Genomic DNA, 15,579 nt, shown 5'->3' on the forward strand with positions numbered 1-15,579 from the left:
TTTCTACTGCCTTGGGAACGTATCCAACACAGCAATCTTAAAATCCCAGCAATTTATGTGGGGAAAGTTCCCTACATTATTTATTTATTTATTTCAATAGGACTTGTGTACAAAAACAGGGATGTAATGTTGAAGTTCTATAAGGCGCTGGTAAGGCCACATTTGGAATATTGTGAGCAATTTTGGGCACCATATCTGAGGAAGGTCATGCTGGCTCTGGAGAGGGTTGAGTAAACTACTAATGAAGATAGATTTGTGGATCCACGGCTTTTCCCTCTTGAAGCCAACAATCATCCAGATATCGCTTTGGTCTGGCTGACATTGAGAGCAAGGTGAATGGATGAATGTGATTGCATCGGAAATGGCACAGAGGAGTTTATGGGATTTTGAGAGGAATATCTGAGGAAGGATATGCTGGCTCTGGAGAGGGTCCAGAGGAGGTTTGCATCCCAATGATCCCAGGAATGAGTAGGTTAACCTATGATGAGTGTTTGTCGGCACTGGGCCTGTACTCGCTGGTGTTTAGAGGAATTGGGGGGTAACTCATTGAAACATACAGAATAGTGAAAGGCTATAGAGTGGATGTGGAGAGGATATTTCCACTAGTGGGAGAGTCCAGGACTAGCCTCAGAATTAAAAAGGACATTCTTTTAGGAAGGAGATTTAGGAAGAAGTAATTTCTTTAGTCAGAGGGTGGTGAATCTGCAGAATTCTTTACCACAGAAGGCTGTGGAGGCCAAGTCAGTGTATATTTTTAAGGCAGAGATAGATAGATTCTTGATTAGTACAGGTTGGAGAAAAGGCAGGAGAATGGGGTTCGGAGGGAGAGATAGATCAGCCATGATTGAATGGCAGAGTAGACTTGATGGGTTGAATGGCCTAATTATACTCCCATCCCATATGACCTTATGACATAGAAATTACCTTGAAATATGATGTTGATATGGAGCATCAATCCTGTTCCTGACTTAATAAAATAACTTCAGAAATCTCATATTAATTATAAAATGTTCCTATAGTGGTTTGGGATGGACAAACTAATCATCGTCTATTATCCAATATGCTCCCTGTATTACTTGGTTCACCTATTAGGGCAGTCCCATGGGATTGATGATGGCTTTGTTGTGGAACCTGCAGATTCTGCAACCAGTGGAGTAGGAGATGCTTCATAGAGCAAGTGGATTGTAGCCAGTGAGACGATGCACTCATTCTGCTGTTGATATTAGGCTGCGGGTGTGCTCTCAAGGCATGGACTCTATGCCGCCTGGTATTCTTCTCCACATTCAGCTGTCGCGGGCTGCCCCGTGTCTGTGGGGGTGTTCCACATATTCTTGGAGGCTTTAAGCGCATGTATGAATCATCCTATCCAATTAGCAATCTCTTCCCTTAACTGATAGATAATAGACAATAGATGCAGGAGTACACCATTCGGCCCTTCGAGCCAGCACTGCCATTCACTGTGATCATGGCTGATCATCCGCAATCAGTGCCCCGTTCCTGCCTTCTCCTCATATCCCCTGACTCCACTATCATTAAGAGCTCTATCTAACTCTCTCTTGAAAGCATCCAGAGAATTGGCCTCCATCGCCTTCTAAGGCAGAGAATTCCGCAGATTCACAAACCTCTGTGTGAAAAGGTTTTTCCTCGTCTCTGTTATAAATGGCTTACCCCTTATTCTTAAACTGTGGCCCTGGTTCTGGACTCCCCCAACATCGTGAACATGTTTCCTGCCTCTAGTGTATCCAAACCCTTAATAATCTTATGTTTCAATAAGATAGCCTTTCATCCTTCTAAATTCCAGAGTATACAAGCCCAGCCACTCCATTCTATCAATATATGACAGTCCCGCCATCCCGGGAATTAACCTTTTGAACCTACGCTGCACTCTTCAATAGCAAGAATTACCTTCCTCAAATTTGGAGGCCAAAACTGCACACAGTACTCCAGGTGTGGTCTCACTAGGACCCTGTACAACTACAGAGGACCTCTTTGCTCCTATACCCACTATGTAGAAACAAAGAACTGCATATGTGAAACAGTCCATATTTTCTAGGATCTCATGGATCATTGCGGTTTTGTAAAGGGTGCAGAGAAGGTTTGCCAGAATATTGCCTGGATTAGAGGGTATGAACTACCAGGAGATATTGAACAGATGGATTGTTTTCTCTGGAATGCCAGATATTACGAGGAGACTTGATAGAAATATATAACATAATGAGAGGCATAGATAGTGTAGACAGTCAGAACCTTTTTTTCCCAGGATGAAAAAAAAACAAATACTAGGAACCTTGGCTTTGAGGGGAGAGGGGCAAAGTTTAAAGTAGATGTGCAGAGCGACCTTTTTACACAGAGGGTGGTGAGTGCCTGGAATGCATTGCCAAGGTTGATGATGGAGGCAGATAGGATAATGGCATTTAAGTGGCTTTTGGAAAGGCACATGGAAATGCAGGGAATGAAGGGACATGGAATATGCGCAGGTAGATAAGAGATAGTCTTGGCATCATGTTAGACACAGATATTATGGACTGCAGGGCTTGGTCTTATACTGTACTGTTCTATTCAAGTTCAAGTTCACATTTATTGCCACATGCACCAGTTAAGGTACAGTGGAATTTGATTTACCATGCAGCCACACAATCAAAAAGAGCACAATACACAATAGAATATAACATGAACATCCGCCACAGTGGAATCAACATTCTTCACTGTGGTGGAAGGCAATATCGTTCAGTCAGTCCTCCTCCTTTGTTCATCCGTGGTCGGATGAACAAATGTTTCATGTTCTAAGTGAATGTGGAAAGACCATTCAGTGAACAGAACGACATTGGCTTAGAGCACGGCATCAGAATGCATCTGTATTACAACCTGCTGGCAATGAGATTTTTTATATACATATTCTAAAAAATTGCTTTTATTATGTAAAAAATATATTAAGTTAATATTTTAAATCACACGTAATTCATTATTTTCTGTGTTCTTTTTGTACTATGAATTAATTTGCAGTCACAAATTTTAATACAATTTCTGCATTTAAGTAATTGATGACATCATCATGTGCACAAAATATCAGGGATGTGACACCGGCATTTGGATTATTCAATGCAGAAATACCCAATAAAATGTGACAATGGAGATGCATTTCAACATGAAATGGTTCACCTGCTTCTATACAATCCCCAAACCACTGTTCTATAAGATATTTATGCACAAACAGTGGGTGATAATGTGTTTCTTTCCAATCCAATTTCAAGCATTATTTTTCCATGCATATATTTCTAGGTTTACTGTTAGATCTATATTTAAACAAAGTATATTTTGCGAGCTTGGGGACCAAAATTTCAGTAGAAGCTATTTTCTCTTAACAAAATTATTAAAAAGCAGCCATAGATTGATTTATTGAAACATAATTTCAGATATGTTAACACAGCAATGTGGAAATTGTTGAATAATGTTCTATGGTTAGAAACAACCATATAAACTGAACTCCTTTAGCAATCGTTCGGTTAATAAAGTTGTGTTCACTGGCATAGTTCAGCCTGCAAGAGATTATTTGGCAGGAATACCTGCCCTTGCTGTTCTTCATTCTCTGTGCAATAGTCAAAACCTTTTGTTTTGATTAAAATAGGGTCCGGATGGATTGCCGATGCCAGGATGTTGGCAGAAGGTAAGGAAAGCCTGATAGTTTTTGAATTATTTTAAGAGAAATAAACAATTTTACATTAACCACAATTATCGTATTACAACAAAGCCCTATCATTCATATAGATTACCATTTTGGGGGGAAATTTCATTGTTCATGATCATGGTGAGGATTGCAAAATACTGGTTTAAATATGCTGGTCAATTATTTTCTAAAGTGTTAATACAATACCTCAAAATGGTGTTGATCACTTCACTATCTGATAGCACTACTGAACAGGCGGGTGACATTTCTAAAGAAGTTTCTAACTATGATGCTGAAATACCTCCTTGAAACGGGTAGCAGCCTCATCCCACTGAAAACAGGGCGATAATGACATAGTTAGTCCCCTGGCTAGTGCTAAGGAATGTAAATAGATAGTGTGTAATGGTCCATAGATGGTCCATGTGATCCAGTCCAGAAATTGCAGGAACAAAACCTGATGTTCTTGGAGTGCTGGAAGGAGCATTCAATTGCAGATCACTAGATAGCACATTGGCATCACAGAATTTTGCAATATCACTTGCTTTTTCTTATGGGCCCCTTGATAAGAATAAACCACTGAGACTTTGCCTATATTCAATTGAATTGATAGCAGATCAATATGGTGCACCATTGGGAAAATAGTCAAGGCAATCAGAGCTAGTGGGTTCGATTAGCAATGTCATCAATGTCACCATACCCTGACTGTTTGTGCTGAGTCGTAAATTCTTCAGACCTCCTTCCACTCTTCCTGCATTATCTTTCTGGGTGGCTGGCAGGCTAAAATGTAACAGACTGTGGGGAAAGTAAAATACACCAGAATTGATAGAAAGCAGTTTTCTCGGAAGGATGTGGGGCAGGAAAAGTTTACAAAGATTGGGATTCAAGAGGACTTCAAGTTTTAAAATCAGGAACTGGGTGGGTCAAGTCCTATGTAATCTTTCTCTGAATCCAAGGCTTTCAGTTGGAGACAGTTCTGACCAAATGCTATCATAATATGACTCTCTTAAAGTAGCACCCACACATGCAACTAAACAATTCAAAGCCAAAGTGGGGAAGTTTGGGAAGTGAAAGATGTAGATTCTCAATTTTTAAGCCAACTTATTTGAACCATTTTATTTGAAACCCTTTTTGTTTGCTCACCTCAGAATGTGTGTTGGTTGATAGAAATTAATCATTTGTAATTACTAATCTTCTCATGTACGATTTACTTAACATGTGTGTGTCTTTGTTTTTGTTTTGCAGTGATGAGTCTAACACGAAAGCATGAAGTTTGTACATAATGCTCCATATTTTGTATTTATATAGTTGTAACAGCTTAAAAAAAAGTCAAGAAAACGTTCACACGTAGCTGCTTTACTTCTTTATAGTAAGAAGTTAAACATCATACATTGACCGACAGAATAGTTCTGTTGGCGACTCATCGTGTTAACAAGAAACAATGTGGCAATGTTGTTCGCCAGTGCTACCAGTGAGCTATGTCTCACCTTGTGGATTTTGCATGGGCAAGTGCCATTGATACTTCTCAGACCATCATATAATTGTTACCAAATAGACTAAAGCAGATCAATACTGTGGAATGTCATTGGTTGTTTCCATTGTAAATAACTTGGCCATTGCTTACAATCTCCGACTAAAGTTCCATCACTGATTTTCCACCGTCGTATCTGTGCTAAAGTGAAGTGCATGATATGCTTGACCAGTGCTAGATGTGTGACCACTTCAAACGCAAACATTCTGTGCAATCACACCTGTGGCTGAGGCCTCTGAACTGTCTTTTTTCTTTTCTCCATCTAAAGGGAGGAAATCCCTGGCTCATTGCCAGAAAGAAATAATTGAAATGCAGAGGAAAAGGGGTTTGAATTTGCAAAAACAAAATGGCTAACCTTCTGTTGTTCAACATCCTGTGTTGTGCATGAAGTAACCATGGCAGCATCAATTTTTTTTTGGTTTTGTGCAAGCCAGCTCAGATGGATGGCAGAGTGACTGAGTTGATGATTCAGTGCTCCAAGGGCCAGTCCTTGGCTAATGCACGGACAGTGACTCTGACAGCATTGTGTAGCCAGGCTGTAGCATGGCATGTTTATCATTCAGAGGATTTGGAAGAACAAGTGGATTTAACGGAAATTCCATAAAGGAGCAAGAGACTCTTTCTCATGGAGCAGAGACATGTCAATCCTAAATGAGACAAAAATAAAAGGAAATAGCTTTTGACTGAGCTTGGAAACCGGCCACAAGATTGTTCAACCCAAGTGGGAAATTTAAACTGGCTCCAATGGATAATTTTGGAGTTGAAAGGATTTCGAATCAAATGTCTAAAGCATCTTATGAAACACTTTGCTACTGTTGCCAAACAGTGGAGAGATGCCGATGGTATTATGCATGACAATTAGGAAGACTTCAGCGTGGAAGAACAAGGGTGTTTGGATTTTAATTGAAAAGCTCTCTGAAGCAGATGACCCAGAAGCTTTAGTTTAATGCATTTGACAACAAAAACCTTTTGTGCCTCAACTATTCAATACTTTATACATTTGTCTTTCATAAATGCAAACCATAGTGTTATATTTAATGGGAATGTTGCCAAACGAGGCATTTTATGATAATCTCTCTTCTCGACTATGATTTATAATTGTTCTATACTTTACGAACTATAGCATTTGGTTGCTCTGGACATAACTTTTGTTTTGATTCAAGACAGGTCTTCCTGCGGATTCCTCTAGCGAGTCCCCTTTGCGCCATTGTTGCAACTACAGGCAGCTTAACTTCTTGCATACTTTTACTGAGCAACTGCACCTATTGATTTAAAACTTGGCATCAACCCGGTGTCATGTTTATCTCTACATCCTTTTGTTGGTGCTAGCATATGGCATCTTACTTCATGGTTGGTGCCCAATTGTGTATCAGTAAACCTGGGCTTTAAGAAGTCTGATAGTTTCTGAGATAGGAAGATACGTTTTTTGGAGTTTTTTAAAGACTTCATTTAGCATATGCATTTTTTTGAGGATAGTAATTCCAAAAGTAATATTTCAGTCTCTGTGTGTTAATGTTATACAAGCATTAGTAATTTAACTTGGAGGTATATTCTGATGTCGAGTTCTAAATACAAGTACCTGACCCCTATCAAAGTCAATGGATGCATTGTTTCTATCTTCCCATTATTTTTTACTAAATTGTATCCTTCACGTTCTACTATTTTAATGAACGATTAAATAATATGTCCATTGAATGTCTACTCCAACAAAAGGATAGAGACTACACACCATACTCCGATATAGCATCTACTTTGCTTTACTTGGTGTGGGCAAAAGCTGAGGCAACTGTATATTTTTAATGCTAAGACCAAGTCCTCACATTGTCACCATTACACGCTACTTTGGTTGCATATGGTTTATCTTTTGATACATGCCAAGTATGAATTATATGTTTCTACTATGTATAAAATGTCAGTTATGTTTTATTATCTAACTTTAACCATTCCGCTTGTTCCTAAAGCATTTTATTATAAAATGCGCAGTCACGACAGTGGTTCATCAGACCAGCATTTTTTTTAAGTGTCAGACGAAGGGAATATTTTATGCAAGCTTTCTTATATATATAAATATATATATTTGGTTGTTGTTGTCCTGTTTAAAGGCTCAAATGCACAAATGAACTGCTGTTAAGTAACATTAATACATTCTTCAGGATTTTTTTCCTGAATTAAATTCACATTACACTGCAGAATGGCTGAGCTTACATTGCCATTACCTTAGCTCATGAAAAAAAAGTTGGGAATATTTCTAGTGCAATCTTTCTGTTTTGGTTTTACTTAGATTCTCATACATTAAATCATTTTGCTGCCTAGTTCATTAAGCAGAATGATGTGAACTTTAACGAGATAGTGTTTTTTATCAATCCTTGGAAATTAGTTTCCTTTCCCTAAACATTGCCAAGTTGTTCTTATGTGTTGTTCAAATGTCCTCCTCGATTATATTAAAGTATGAACCGACGTAAAGATCCAATGAGGAGTATTGGTTCTAGATCTTTTCCTTGCAGAATAATGCATGCAATTCTCTTTTAATGTGCAGAGGTCAGAGAGGCAGCACTAAAACATTTTGAATAATTGAGGTTAAAGATATCCTTGTTGGTTGATTGGTTTGGACAACTTTGTCTTCCAATATATGACAGGGTTTGTCACAATAGTAAATGTAAAGATTCAATGAGAATCACTATCATCTAGTCCTTGCACGATAACACATGTGTGCAACAGGTACATTTTTATCCAGCAAGGAAGGATCTTTAAAAACTTTAAAGTTCTGTCCCACTTAGCGATTTTTTTCGGCGACTGCCGGCGTCATATCAGTGTCGCAAAAGATTTTGAACATTTCAAAATCCAGCGGCAACAAAAAAAATGTTGCGACACCTGAAAAAACACCGCGCGTCATACGTCATCACGCCGCGTCAGCGCCGCATCATGCCACCTCACGCCGCATCACACCGCAAATTTTTTGGTGACCTGATACGTCAGTCAATGATGCTGGAGGTCGCTGAAAAAAATCGCCAAATGGGACAGGCCCTTTACACTATTGAGGATAAAGCAATACCCTGCATAGTTTGTTGATTAATCCAATTGAGAGGGCTCCGTCTTCTGTTGTGCTATACTTGCATTTCTAATGGACTTTCCCCAATTTGGCAATCTGATACAAGCAGAGGAATTCTCCAATGATGGATTAAAAGCAGGAAAACATCCTTTTTTTGGTGTACACTTACTGCAAAGGTATTATTTTATACTCTGAAAATTTGCCATTACTCTCTGTTTGCCATTTCACCTGATATATGTTTGGCTGAGATATCAACTGTAACAAAACTATGTACCTTCCATTCACTCCGGTTTATTATGGTAATAATTTGTGTTAAACAATATAATTACTAATACTGCTCTATGGTTTTAGAGTAATTACTGCTGAATGTGTCAACAAAGCAAAGACATAGTACTTGGCTCATGAATGGCAGTAAAATAACAGATCCAAATTCATAAATGCAACATACTGTCCTAATGGGCTGAAGAGGCCACATGGAGAGTTGCTATGCTCCAATATCCTGCTTCTTGGAGAAAAACAAATCAGTTTATTGAATCCATGTTGGCAATTGTGAAAAAGCGTAAGGTTTGCAGAAACCAAGAATATTAAGTAATAAAAGAAAATGTAACACATTTCTAAGTAGTGCAGCCTCTTACACTCTCACCTGTCTAAAATCCTTTCACACTGTGTGGCCATCTGTTTGTTTCAAGCATGGACCCCAAAATGTCGAGATTAATGATGCTGTTATTATCGATGTAACCCACATATAACATAAACAAAAACAACATTTGTAATTATTTGAATTTTACCCATTAAATGACATTCCCATTAAAACACTTTGATATGAAAATGCCAGAGAATAGGGCGTTTTTTTCAGTCCTGTACTTTGGGTGTAGATTTTCCAGATTCACAACAGAAGGAAAGAGTGGATCCATCACTGTACGTCTAAGAGCTGTTATGTTACTCCAGTATTTAAGTGTTTTGTTAGGTTATCTTCACATGCTTGAAAGACCCATGTCTAAAATAACAATTATCAGGAGGCTGAACAAAGTGATTCAAACGTCTCACCTCGTTCCCTTGGTCATAGAGTCATATAGTGATACAGTGTGGAAACAGGCCTTCCACCCAACTTGCCCACTCCGGCCAACATGTCCCAGCTACACTAGTCCCATCTGCCTGCGTTTGGTCAATATCCCTCCAAATTTGTCCTATCCATGTACCTGTCCAACTGTTTCTTAAACATTGGGATAGTCCCAGCCTCAACTATCTCCCCTGGCAGCTTGTTCCATACACCCACCACCCTACATGTGAAAAAGTTACCCTTCAGATTCCTATCGAATCTTTTCCCCTTCACCTTGAACCTATGTCCTCTGGTGCTCGATTCCCCTACTTTGGGCAAGAGATTCTGTGCATCTACCCGATTTATTCCTCTCATGATTTTATACACGTCTATCCAGTAAAATACTCATGAATATGTAGTGTATTGAAGAAAGTACATTTTTGTGATTAAAAAGAGGACTGCTCTCAGATACGTAGAGACAACATATGTGCAGTGCAGATGAAGGAACTGCAGGTTTGTAACAAAATCCAGTCATCTTCCGGCATTTGACTTCATCAGATGATATCTGTTGATGGGTGGGGGGGCACTGTAATTGTCATCAGGTATCTCCTGCAGTTCCTTATTACCCTCCCAGTCAATGGGCAGGTTCGAACCTGGAGTTGCCCCAGGATGATGTATATATCCTCGATGCTCCTCACAGGGACAACGTACCTTGGTTGCGTCGTATGTGTCAGATAACCTGATAGGAAATCTTTCATCATCCAGTGATCTACACTGGTGTCCAATAATGCTCATGGATACCTATACACAAGTCTTGTTGCTGAGCGTTACAATGTGCTCAGAAGCATTACTTCTGCTTCAGTTGTTGATAAAGGATAGGGAATGAATATCATTATACTCCCATTCAGTAAACCACTTGCACTGGAGATTGATACCTAAGCCTGCCCAGTAATCACATGTTTAAACATTCCCGTGAGGGAAAGTGAAAAAGTAAGTCTGAATAAGGGTCCCACACGAAACATCACCTATCCATGTTCTCCAGAGATGCTGCCTGACCCTCTGAGTTATTCCAGCAATTTGTGTCTTTTTTTAAATCATTAGTTACCTGTCCTCCTATCTCTGGCACCCTATCAACCTACATACTATTCTATATACCTATTATTTAAAAGTTACCCTTTCTCAAGTTGCTCTGACAATTTGGAAATACACACAATATTATTATTTCCAATTCATTATTATTTCCATGTTCCTTTAAACAAGTTTCAGCATCCCTTTCATTGCATGTCCACGAAACACAGTGTTCCAGCACTTTCTGTCTGCCGTCTCCAACACAATAAAAAGTTGCTAATGCCAAGTCTGCAAAAGGGGCTGATGAGAAAAAAATGCCATCTTTAAAAAATGCCATCTTTATCCTATCAAACACATATAATGCTGTAGATAGTTTAAAGATATAGCGCGGAAACAGCCCCTTCGGCCACCGGGTCCGTGCCTACCAGCGATCCCCACATATTAACACTCTCCTACACACACTAGGGACAATTTTTACATTTACCAAGCCAATAAACCTACATACCAATATGTCTTTGGTGTGTGGGAGGAAACGGAAGATCTCGTAGAAAACCCACGGGGAGAACGTGCAAACTCAATACGGACAGCACCCGCAGTCGGGATCGAACCCGGGTCTCTGGTGCTGTAAGGTAGTAACTCTACCACTGCGCCACCATGCCGTTCTGTTGCTTGTACTATGTCTTTGTCTTTGCAGGGAAGCCATCTGCTCCAGCAGTGCAAGCATATTAGTAAAACTTGGGCTTTGCTAGTGTTGAATGTCATTTTGGTGAAATATTTAAAATGAATGTGTTTTAATGTATTTTTGGTATACATAATATAGGCATGATTGGTATTTTCTTTCTTTTATTTTCACTGCGATTATCCTTTTTCCACAGAATATAATCTAAAAGACAGAAATTGTCACTGTCTTTTGAATGTAACAGGAAATAAACGTCAGTTTTTAACTTCAGGCAAGGTCATGCCGCAATCTGCTGCTTTAGCTGAGGTGGAATTGATGTTGTGCATTTGAATGCAGCAGACGCAGACATAAAAAGGTTAAAGTTGTGGCTCTTTGGTCATTTCAAAAGCAACATAATAAATTTAACATCTTGCTCTTTGTGTGCGTTGACTCTGATGGCATGATGAGGAATTGCAATAATTAATTTGTTTTTCATTCATTTTATATCATATGTTTGAACCATATATATATGTGATTTTTTTTTCATTCTAAATCAGTGGTGTTTTTGTATATTTCCAAAATGTTTTAATATTAAGAAGTTGACCTTCAGAACTATTTTTACAAAATGCTTTTTTTTTGGGGGGGGGGGGGGGGACAAAAATGTGTGACTATTAATCACAACCATTCATTGTTTTTACTGGTATTTCTCTGGGGTTTTCTGTTTCATTGCACAACTTTCTGCAACTCATTGGAAAAAGTGCTCTTGCTTATCTGTTTGCAGCTGCTGACTATTTCAATATTGTTGCACAGAAGTTGCAAATGCCTTTTTTTTTTAAATAATCTGACCACTGTGTGGTCAGTTGTGCACGATTTTTATTTTGTAATGACACATTAGCGAGTTATTTCCGAGTGGGCTCAAATACCGAAACAGCCTGCTCTAATTCACAGAGGCAAAATAGCTCCATTGTCAGTATCAGCCACTTGACAAGGGTGCACCACCATAGATGCTGTTGGCTGGATTTGCAATGTTTACCAATGACATTTTTGTGATTTTATTCCTTTCATTTAAAATAGAATTTAAAAAATGACATTGCTGGCATGAGGCCAGAACATCAATGGTTCATGCCACCTGGTCCTATCTGTGTGGTAAAGTACATTACTACTCTCAAAACCTTTGACTATTTAAGAAAGGTATTATTCTGGTACTGTACAATGCAAGGTAGAGAGAGAGCAGAGAGCAGAACAAAGCTACACACACTACTAATAAGCTCAATTCACATCCTGTCCAACTGTACCAGGGTCATTTGCCTAACAACACCATTTTCACATTGTACAGAGAAAGTAAGTGCCATTATATCATCGTATGACTGATTTATATATTTGATCATAGCTGAGAAATAACAGGAAATTGCAAGTACAGTATTGAAACGCTTCATGGAAAGTTAGAGCACTCAAGGTTTTAAGTCAGTTTGTTCAAAAGGGAAAGATGGTCTTCATTAGTAAGGAATGTCATTTTAACAGCAGTCAAAACTTAAATTTTTTTCAATTGTGAACCATACCAGTATTTTGGTCTTTTAATGGTATTGCCAGAATAAAACAAAACCTTGGTGTACCAAATGAGTTGTTGGATTAAATAATTTATTTAAACTTCAACATGGCCAGTATACACCAACTTTGTACCACAAAGCCCTCATCTCAATGAGTCCTGAGCCTGCCATGATTTTGATCACTACTAATGTTGCCTTTGCCTCTTGTCTCTGGGCTTTTTTTCTCTGGCAACGAGTCTTTGGCTCCCAGTGACAACCCCTTTTCCCGTCTCCAACATTCCTGCTCCTCATGAACTCCCCCTGCTGGCCTTGCACCCTCCTTGGACCTTTATATTTCCAACTGCCAGTGCGACATCAACAGTCTTGACTTCCGCACTCCCTTCACACACTCCAATCTCACCCCTGAATACACAGCCCTCCGCTCACTCACCAACAATCCCAACATTGTTATTTAACCTGATGACAAGGAGGTTAAATAACAAAAACAGGAGGTGCCATGGTAGTCAGGCAGGCTGACCTTAACTGTGCTGATGCCAGGCGCCAGCTCTCGGACACCTCCTCATACCTACCCCTTGACCATGCCCTCACAGATAAACTCCAAACCATCGTCTCCGACTGTTATCGATCTCATCACCTCAGTTGATCGCCCCTTCACAGCCTCCAAACTTACAGTACCCCAGCCCTGCACTGCCCACTCCTAACTCCTTTGCAAAGTCCACATGCAGGACTGTCTTGGCAGGCCCCTCGTCTCTGCCTGCTTCTGCCCCGCTGAACCCATCTCCAAATACCTAGAATCCATCCTATCCCCCTTTGTCCAGTCCATTCCCACTCATGTCTGAGACACCTCATACAGTATGGCCTCAATAACTTTCAATTTCTAGGCCCCCATCGCCACATCTTTACAATGGGCATCCAGTCCCCTTACACCTCTCACTTTCTTCAAGTTACAGTAGTATCTATGGGCACTCGCATGGGCCCCAACCAAACCTGTCTTATTGTTGGTTATGTTGAACAATCCTTATTCCAAACATTTACTGGCAACATCCCCCCAGTCTTTCTGTGCTACAACGACGACTGCATCGGGACTGCACTGGCACAGAACTTGTTGATTTCAGTAACTTTCACTAAATTCTAACCTGCATCCAATACACTTGCACTATCTCGGACAGCCCTCTCTCTCTCTCCCTGTCTCCATCACAGGGGACAGACTACAAAATGACACCTATTGCAAACCCACCAACTCCCACAATTATCTGGATTACACCGCCCCCACCCTGCCTCTTGCAAAGACGCTATGCCCTACTCTCAAAGAATCCAGCTCCGTCTTCGCCACATCTACTCCCAAGATGAGGCTTGATATTTTGGACAACTAAGATGTACTCTTTCTTTAATAAACAAGGCTTCCCATCCTTCTGTCATAGATGGACCCCTCACCCACGTTTTCTCAGTGTCCCGTAGTTCTGCTCTCGTTCCCACAGATGAAGTTCCCCTGGTCCTCACCTTTCACCCCACTTGCCTCGGTACTTACAACACGAGACCAAGCATGGACTTGGCGACTGTTTTACCAACACTTGTGCTAAAGCCTACAGGATCACGCCCCTTCCCATTCCTATCCTATCCATGTCCAAATGTTTTTTAAACAACGTCAATTATCTCATCCAGCAGCTCGGTCCATATAGTTATCACCCTTTACATAAAATGGTTGCCCATTGGGTTCCTATTAAATCTTTCCCCCGTCCCCCCCCACCCTTCCCTCACCATTAACCTATGTCCTCTGGTTTTTGATTCCCCAACTTTGGGCATTTACCCTATCTATTACTCTCATTATCTTATACACCTCTAAAGATCATCGCTCATTCTCCTGCGCACCAAGGAATAAAGTCCTTGCTTACTTAACCTCTACCTGTAGCTCAGTCCCTCGAATCCTGGCAACATCCTCATGAAACCTTCTTGACCACCCTATCTACCTGTGACTTTCACAGAACCATGTGCTTGGACTCTGTTCTACAACATTCCCCAGAGCCCGGTCATTCAATGTGTAAGTCCGACCCTGTCGACTTCCCAAAATGTGACACTTCCACTTCTCTATATGAAACTCCATCAATCACTCCTCAGACTACCTGCCCAACCAATCCAGAACCTGCTGTAATTTTAACAAACATTTGCACTATCTACAATACCTCCCACTCTAGCATCATCTACAAACTTACTAATCATATCTTGTACGTTCTCATCCATATTATTGATATAGATAACAAACAGCAATGGGCCCAGCACCAAACCCTGAGGCCCACCACTAGTCACTGCCTCCAGTCCAAAAAAAACAACCTTCCACCATCACCCTCTGCTTCCTTCCACAAAGCCAATTTTCTATCCAGTTGGATTTCACTCCTTGGATACCAGGCGATCTAACCTTCCAGAGCAGCCTACAATACAGAACCTTGTCAAATGCCTTACTGAAATCCATATATGCAACATCTACAGCTCTGCCCTCATCATACTTACATCTTAAAAAAACTATCAGATTTGTGAGACATGATCTCCCACGTACAAAACCCTACCGATTAACCCTAATCTGACCTTGTCCAACTAAATGTGTGCATATCTTATCCGACAGAATATTCTGTAGTAACGTTCTGACCACAGATGTTAGACTTACTGGCCTGTGGTTCCCAAGCATTTCCCTGCAGCCGCTCTTAAATAGAACCACAATATTTGCCACCTTCTTCCGGCACCTCACTCATTTTAATGATCTCATAAATCTCAGTCAGGCACCTGCAATTCTCTAGATTCCCACAGGGCCCTCGGATATATCTGATCAGGCCCAGAAGACTTGTCTACCTTCGTATGCGTTAGGACCTTCAGCACCTACTCGAACATAATGCTGATTTCCCTCAAGACACTTCCATTGACTGCCCCGGGTTCCCCAGTCCTCACATCTTTCTCCACGGTACAAATAGTGGAGAAATGAAGACATTGCCTATCTCACGCAGCTACACAGGGTTGACTGCTTTGATTTCTGAGAG

The 15,579-nt window shown here is 40.3% G+C and overlaps 1 protein-coding gene across 1 annotated transcript in view; it reads left to right on the top strand.

Annotated features, from left to right (window-relative positions):
- Window positions 1-11,651, top strand: part of LOC129712534 (collagen alpha-1(XXV) chain) — a 628,211-nt gene extending 616,560 nt beyond the window's left edge. Inside the window, exons 35-36 of the mRNA XM_055661434.1 lie at window positions 3,626-3,664; window positions 4,907-11,651. Coding sequence (XP_055517409.1) covers window positions 3,626-3,664; window positions 4,907-4,909 — 42 coding nt within the window. The 3' untranslated portion in view covers window positions 4,910-11,651. The remainder of the gene's footprint in view (window positions 1-3,625; window positions 3,665-4,906) is intronic.
- Window positions 11,652-15,579: the final 3,928 nt, after the last annotated feature.

The sequence above is a fragment of the Leucoraja erinacea genome, chromosome 1 (genome assembly GCF_028641065.1).
Source record: "Leucoraja erinacea ecotype New England chromosome 1, Leri_hhj_1, whole genome shotgun sequence".
Classification (NCBI taxonomy): domain Eukaryota; kingdom Metazoa; phylum Chordata; class Chondrichthyes; order Rajiformes; family Rajidae; genus Leucoraja; species Leucoraja erinaceus.